Source organism: Epinephelus moara, chromosome 24 (assembly GCF_006386435.1).
Source record: "Epinephelus moara isolate mb chromosome 24, YSFRI_EMoa_1.0, whole genome shotgun sequence".
Classification (NCBI taxonomy): domain Eukaryota; kingdom Metazoa; phylum Chordata; class Actinopteri; order Perciformes; family Serranidae; genus Epinephelus; species Epinephelus moara.
In genome coordinates, this window is record NC_065529.1 from 52,114,965 (window position 1) to 52,122,106 (window position 7,142).

At 42.0% G+C, this 7,142-nt stretch overlaps 2 protein-coding genes across 29 annotated transcripts in view; one reads left to right on the forward strand and one right to left on the reverse strand.

Moving 5' to 3' along the window:
- Positions 1–6,552, forward strand: part of LOC126385818 (protein FAM107B-like) — a 35,063-nt gene extending 28,511 nt beyond the window's left edge. For all 4 annotated transcript variants that reach the window (XM_050037806.1, XM_050037804.1, XM_050037805.1 and 1 more), the window contains 2 exons: positions 1,310–1,469; positions 4,149–6,552. In XM_050037806.1, the coding sequence (XP_049893763.1) occupies positions 1,310–1,469; positions 4,149–4,265 (277 nt within the window). In that variant the 3' untranslated portion in view covers positions 4,266–6,552. The remainder of the gene's footprint in view (positions 1–1,309; positions 1,470–4,148) is intronic.
- Positions 1,476–4,142, reverse strand: LOC126385816 (hornerin-like). Of its 25 annotated transcripts, none has more exons than XM_050037779.1 (7): positions 3,943–4,142; positions 3,808–3,834; positions 3,422–3,585; positions 3,228–3,364; positions 2,923–3,170; positions 2,271–2,540; positions 1,476–2,108 (listed from the first exon to the last, which is right to left on the reverse strand). In XM_050037779.1, exons 3-7 carry the CDS (start codon positions 3,426–3,428, stop codon positions 1,568–1,570), a joined length of 1,203 nt encoding a protein of 400 aa, XP_049893736.1. In that variant the 5' UTR covers positions 3,429–3,585; positions 3,808–3,834; positions 3,943–4,142; the 3' UTR covers positions 1,476–1,567. The 25 variants fall into 25 exon arrangements, 24 of the variants coding, with proteins under 24 accessions (XP_049893736.1, XP_049893753.1, XP_049893737.1 ...); XM_050037796.1 differs by adding an exon at positions 2,541–2,567 and having other exon boundaries at positions 1,476–2,027; positions 2,271–2,324; positions 2,896–2,949; ... (1 more) ...; positions 3,422–3,556; positions 3,613–4,142; XM_050037780.1 differs by lacking the exon at positions 3,808–3,834 and having other exon boundaries at positions 3,422–3,475; positions 3,997–4,142.
- Positions 6,553–7,142: the final 590 nt, after the last annotated feature.

Here is a 7,142-nt window from a genome sequence, read left to right on the forward strand (position 1 = left end):
GTCTGAGGTGAAGCTTCACTTTCCAGATTTACATCAATCATACAGCTTCACTTTGCTCTCTCTGCTCAGTGTTGAAGCTTCACTTTCTTCTCTCTGTTCAGTGTTGAAGCTTCACTTTCTTCTCTCTGCTCAGTGTTGAAGCTTCACTTTCTTCTCTCTGCTCAGTGCTGAAGCTTCACTTTCTGCTCTCTGCTCAGTGCTGAAGCTTCACTTTCTTCTCTCTGCTCAGTGTTGAAGCTTCACTTTCTGCTCTCTGCTCAGTGTTGAAGCTTCACTTTCTTCTCTCTGCTCAGTGCTGAAGCTTCACTTTCTTCTGTCTTCTCAGTGTTGAAGCTTCACTTTGCTCTCTCTGTTTCGAGAACAGATTTATTAAATGTGACATTTATTAAATGGAACAAGAGTTTGTCTGTGAACACAAGATGTTGATCACTGATTGGGCCTTCCTGATGAGGGACAGAGGACACAGGGTCTGAGGATACAGGGACAGAGGACAGAGAGACAGAGGGACAGAGGACAGTGGGACAGAGGGACAGAGGACAGAGGGACAGAGGACAGGGTACAGAGGGACAGAGGGATATCCTCTGCTGTGAAGCCTCTGAGACAAACTGTGATTTTGAATTTTCAGCGTCTGAATCTGTAGATGTTTCACACTGACCTGTGATGAGCTGCTCACACAGGCAGCGTGGCTCGCTCTGGGAGAAAAACTGGCGTCATGGGACGAACCAGGAAGTTGTAGTTCCACATTTAAATCCCAGTGCTGGTCCTGGCAGCCTGGTTTCTACCCAAACGTATCCACAGCTTCTGCTGAGGTACGGCAACACCACCTGGACAAACCACCTGCACAGCCACACTGTGATACTCCAACTGGTTCTAATAATAACATGTACCCACCACAGTAACTTGCACTGACTCTCATACACACAGGCACATTGCACTTTATCACTCAGTACCAGGACTTGGACTTGATGTTGACATCTACTGACTATTCATCAGCAACTGGTGTCTATTTATTGAGTAACCACTGCTATTTATTCGTTAGCCACTGGTGTTTTTATGTCTGTTTTTATACTGTTTTAATGTATACAAGAGAGATGCCCGTCTTAATTTCGTTGTACTTGTTTAACGACAATAAAGTACCATTCTATTCTATGTATGTGATGAAGTGATTTAAACAGAGTTCAGTCTGCTCCTGGAGAAACATGTGACACACTGCCCCCTGCTGGAGGAAACACACAAACACACGGCCCTGTGCATAAATGGTGTGTGTGTGTGTGTGTGTGTGTGTGTGTGTGTGTGTGTGTGTGTTCAGGGGCGGAGTCAGTGTGGAGATGAAGCCGGAGCTGCAGAGAGTTCTGGAGTCGAGGAAAAGAGATCAGCTGATCAAACAGAGGAAACAGGAAGAGGAAGCTCGCAGGAAGGTCTCACCTCTGGAGGCCGAGCTGATAAAGAGACACCAGAGATTGGATGAGGTAACAACAACAACAACAACATAACAACACCTAAACAACAACAACAATAATGACAACAACAGCACAACAAACAAACAACTCAACACAACAACACAATGTTATGTCTCACTTAATTGTCCTAAACCTGTTGTCTCTTGGTGATGTCCCGAACCTGTTGTCTCTTGGTAATGTCCTGAACATCCCGTCCCTTTGTGATGTCCTGAACCTGTTGTCTCTTGGTGATGTCCGTAACCTTTTGTCTCTCTGTGATGTCCTGAACCTTTTGTCCTCTTGGTGATGTCCCGAACCTTTTGTCTCTTGGTGATGTCCCGAACCTTTTGTCTCTTGGTAATGTCCTGAACATCCTGTCCCTTTGTGATGTCCTGAACCTGTTGTCTCTTGGTGATGTCCGTAACCTTTTGTCTCTCTGTGATGTCCTGAACCTTTTGTCCTCTTGGTGATGTCCTGAACCTTTTGTCTCTTGGTGATGTCCTGAACCTGTTGTCTCTTGGTGATGTCCCGAACCTTTTGTCTCTTGGTAATGTCCTGAACATCCTGTCCCTTTGTGATGTCCTGAACCTGTTATCTCTCTGTGATGTCCTGAACCTTTTGTCTCTTGGTGATGTCCTGATCCTGTTGTCTCTTGGTGATGTCCTGAACCTGTTGTCTATTGGTGATGTCCTGAACCTTTTGTCTCTTGATGATGTCCCAAACCTTTTGTCTCTTGGTAATGTCTTGAACATCCCGTCCCTTTGTGATGTCCTGAACCTTTTGTGTCTTGGTGATGTCCCGAATCTGTTGTTTCTCTGTGATGTCTTGAACCTGTTGTCTCTTGGTAATGTCCTGAACCCTTTGTCTCTTGGTGATGTCCCGAACCTTTTGTCTCTTGGTAATGTCCTGAACATCCCATCCCTTAGTGATGTCCTGAACCTGTTGTCTCTTGGTGATGTCCTGAACCTGTTGTCTCTTGGTAATGTCCTGAACCCTTTGTCTCTTGGTGATGTCCCGAACCCTTTGTCTCTTGGTGATGTCCCAAACCTTTTGTCTCTTGGTAATGTCCTGAACATCCCGTCCCTTCGTGATGTCCTGAACCTTTTGTCTCTTGGTGATGTCCTGAACCTTTTTTTTTTCTCCTGGTGATGTCCTGAACCTTTTATCTCTTGGTGATGTCCTGAATCTTTTGTCTCTTGGTGATGTCCTGAATCTGTTGTTTCTCTGTGATGTCCTTAATCTTTTATCTCTTGTTGATGTCCTGATCGTGTTGTCTGTTGGTGATGTCCTGAATGTCCCGTCCCTTCATGATGTCCTAAAACTTTTGTCTCTTGGTGATGTCCTGAGCCTGTTGTCTCTTGGTGATGTCCTGAACCTTTTGTCTCTTGGTAATATCCTGAACCCTTTGTCTCTTGGTGATGTCCCGAACCTTTTGTCTCTTGGTCATGTCCTGAACATCCTGTCCCTTTGTGATGTCCTGAACCTGTTGTCTCTTGGTGATGTCCTGAACCTTTTTTTTTCTCCTGGTGATGTCCTGAACCTTTTATCTCTTGGTGATGTCCTGAACCTTTCATTTTTTGGTGATGTCCCAAATCTTTTGTCTCTTGGTGATGTCCTGAACCTATTGTCTCTTGGTGATGTCCCAAATCTTTTGTCTCTTGGTGATGTCCTGAACCTTTTGTCTCTTGGTGATGTCCTGAACCTTTTTTTTCTCCTGGTGATGTCCTGAACCTATTGTCTCTTGGTGATGTCCTGAACCTTTTTTTTTCTCCTGGTGATGTCCTGAACCTGTTGTCTTTTGGTGATGTCCTGAACCTTTTGTCTCTTGGTGATGTCCTGAACCTGTTGTCTCTTGGTGATGTCCTGAACCTTTTGTCTCTTGGTGATGTCCTGAACCTTTTTTTTCTCCTGGTGATGTCCTGAACCTTTTTTTTTCTCTTGGTGATGCCCTGAACCTTTTATCTCTTGGTGATGTCCTGAACCTTTCATGTTTTGGTGATGTCCCAAATCTTTTGTCTCTTGGTGATGTCCTGAACCTTTTGTCTCTTGGTGATGTCCTGAACCTGTTGTCTCTTGGTGATGTCCTGAACCTTTTGTCTCTTGGTGATGTCCTGAACCTTTTTTTTCTCCTGGTGATGTCCTGAACCTATTGTCTCTTGGTGATGTCCTGAACCTTTTTTTTTCTCTTGGTGATGTCCTGAACCTGTTGTCTCTTGGTGATGTCCTGAACCTTTTATCTCTTGGTGATGTCCTGAACCTTTCATGTTTTGGTGATGTCCCAAATCTTTTGTCTCTTGGCGATGTGCTGAACCTTTTTTTTTCTCCTGGTGATGTCCTGAACCTTTTGTCTCTTGGTGATGTCCTGAACCTTTCGTGTTTTGGTGATGTCCCAAATCTTTTGTCTCTTGGTGATGTCCTGAACCTTTTGTGTTTTGGTGATGTCCCAAATCTTTTGTCTCTTGGTGATGTCCTGAATCTGTTGTTTCTCTGTGATGTCCTGAACCTTTTGTCTCTTGATGATGTCCTGAATCTGTTGTTTCTCTGTGATGTCCTGAACCTTTTGTCTCTTGGTGATGTCCTGAACCTATTGTCTCTTGGTGATGTCCTGAACCTTTTGTCTCTTGGTGATGTCCTGAACCTTTTTTGTCCCTTGGTGATGTCCTGAACGTCCTGTCCCTTGATGATGTCCTTACCTTTTGTCTCTCACAGTGGGACAGGCAGCAGGAGAAGTTGCAGGAGGAAAACCTGAAAGCTCCAGAGTTTGTCAAAGTGAAGGAAAATCTGAGACGGACATCATTTCACAGTAAAGATGAGAAGGAGGTGTAGAGATACCGCTGCCATCCTGCAGGAGTGAGACACAGACTGTCCACATGTTTACAGGACAATCTGAGGACACAAATATACAGAGGACAGTATGGGGGTACAAACATACTGAGGACACTTTTTCTTATAATGAGATGCTAATATCGTACCTTGTATAATTAGAGATTTTTTCTTGTCGTTAAGAGATACTAACTCTGTAAGACTACGAAAATGTTCTCATGATTATGAAATGTTGATTTTTGCGTACGAAACGTAGAAGTAATACTAGGAAGAAATAATAATAATAAATATCTGAAAGTAGATTTTATTCTGTAATTACCAAACACTAACGATGTATAATGATGCAGGCTGATCTCGTAAACTGTTCCCACATTTTTCTACGAAAAGTAATCCACCCAAATTCGTACATATCCGGCATATTTTGAAAGGCTGTGATCACGTGATCAGTGCGCCCACAGGAGTAAAGAAGGAGGCGTTCCTGAGTGGTCTGTAAGTGGGTGGGTCACGAAGGCGGAGTTTCCCCTGGAACCATCAATCAATCAATCAATTTTATTTATAAAGCCCAATATCACAAATCACAATTTGCCTCACAGGGCTTTACAGCATACGACATCCCTCTGTCCTTATGACCCTCGCAGCGGATAAGGAAAAACTCCCCAAAAAAACCCCTTTAACAGGAAAAAAAACGGTAGAAACCTCAGGAAGAGCAACTGAGGAGGGATCCCTCTTCCAGGACGGACAGACGTGCAATAGATGTCGTACAGAACAGATCAGCATAATAAATTAACAGTAATCCGCATGACACAATGAGACAGAGAGAGAGAGAGAGAGAGAGAGAGAGAGAGACAGAGAGAGAGAGAGAGAGAGACACAGAGAGAGAGAGAGAGAGAGAGAGAGAGAACCATGTTCTTTGTATTCTTCGTGCTCTCTGAGTGAATTTTGATTCATTTCAAGATTCGTCCTCACTGTTTTTCTTTTCCTAAACCTTACCGTCGTAACTTTACATGAATTATGTTGCTGTATGTTAAGGACGTAACGACATGCGGGGATGCTAACTCGTAGGATATCATATGAACTGTTCTGTAAGGATATGTTGAATTATGATATCTAGAAATCCTGAAGTGAAATACACAGATCTGAACATTTATTGTCTTTTCAGTCACAACATGCTGAATTATGATTCATGCATGAAGCAGAAATTATAATTTTATCAGGTCAGGAATAAAAGCGACAAAAACATGATGGAAGCAGATTTTTTTTAAAATAAAATAATCGACAAACTCATGATTTTTCTAAATGTTGTGACTCTGTTTCGTCACATTAAATTCTTGTTTCTTTTTTTCTGTGTGCTGTAATAATGAACAGCTGTATGATTATATGATACAGAGACTTGTAATCACAGGAAATGATGTCATAATTGTGACATGTGTTTTTGTTGTCATCAGATAAAAAGTTCCCACAGTTCTCAGAGTCGTGTGTCGAAACTAGACTGATTATTTTATAATGCCGGAGACAGAAAACGACAGAAGTCGATCCACGCTCACCAAAGACAAACAGTCACTGATGCTGTGACTGATGTTTTTTTAGTAACTGTAATTCTGTTTCCTGTTTCGGACTGAGTCACTGTCAGGACAGAGACATTGTGCTGAGACATAACGAAGACACGATGGACGAACCCTTTAATGACAGAGAACATGAGTTCTGTCAGAACAAACTGTGCCTGAGTCTCGTCTGTGTGTCTGACGATCCAACACGTTCTGCAGCGTTCATTCAGAGCGTTGGACAGGAAGCTGTTTTTTACATCATTACATCATTCGTGTGTTGCATCCTGTTCAATCACCGTCATATTTACTGTACACAGCCCTTAAGAAAATATTGTATCAGGTATTTGTTTTAGTGACGACGTACAGGAGTCATATTTACGAGATGATGCTGTTACAACGTGTGTAATTTGACTAAATCAGGTGAGAAGACGTCACGCTCACGACTGTCGTGTCACATTATTAAAGATACGGGATGTTTTTTCTTTTTGGCTTCTGAGATGATTATTGCATATAAACATGAGATATGTAAATTATAATGACATCTTATAATTCAGACAAATCAACATGTGAAAAAGTTTTGACCTTTTGACTCCTGAGCTCCGATGACATCACAGTGTGACTGAAGCCTTACGTCTGGACGCGTCTGTGTTGTTGATCGTACAATCAGTGAATTCATTTTTAATCCAAACAGATTCTGGAGCACTTTAACTGTGTGAGCGAAAATTAAACTCAGATTGTAATTTGTATTTTGACCTGTGTTTTGTTTTTGTGTCTTTTAAAGTGACGGTTGATCTGATGAATGTGTTCAGAGTCTCAGCTGCAGCACACACACACACACACACACACACACACACACACACACAATACAGAACGATAATCCTGCCGTCTGGTGGTTTTATTATTCAGGAGACTCCTCAGGACGAGTTTAGACTTAATATCCCGTCACACACAGAAGTTCTTTATCTGCATCACATCTGAACATTATACACAGAATAAACCTGCAGCAGGAACCTGAAGTTACAAACATGACAAAAATACAATGTCTGACGAGAATTATAAAAAAATGTGTAAATGAACAACAACATAAACATATTTAAAAGAATAAAAATAAACTGGGGATCATGTGACAAACTGACATATTAATGTTTCTACAATGAGATGATTCAATAAAGACGACTGAATAAAGTTTTTATTAAGGCTGCGTTCACACCTGTCCTGTTCAGTAGTGTTGTGACGTTCACGAACGAACCGATTCTATTGAACGGCTTGTTAACATGAACGATGGGAACCGAGTCGCAGCTGGGAACCGTTCTTTTTTTTTTTTTTTTTTTTTTTT

Coding starts and splice junctions, on each gene's coding strand:
- LOC126385816 (XM_050037780.1), bottom strand. Junction 2,541..2,922: donor ACATCACCAAGAGACAACAG/GTTCAGGACATC, acceptor AAGAGACAAAAG/GTTCAGGACATCACGAAGGG. Junction 2,109..2,270: donor ACATTACCAAGAGACAACAG/GTTCAAGACATC, acceptor AATAGACAACAG/GTTCAGGACATCACCAAGAG.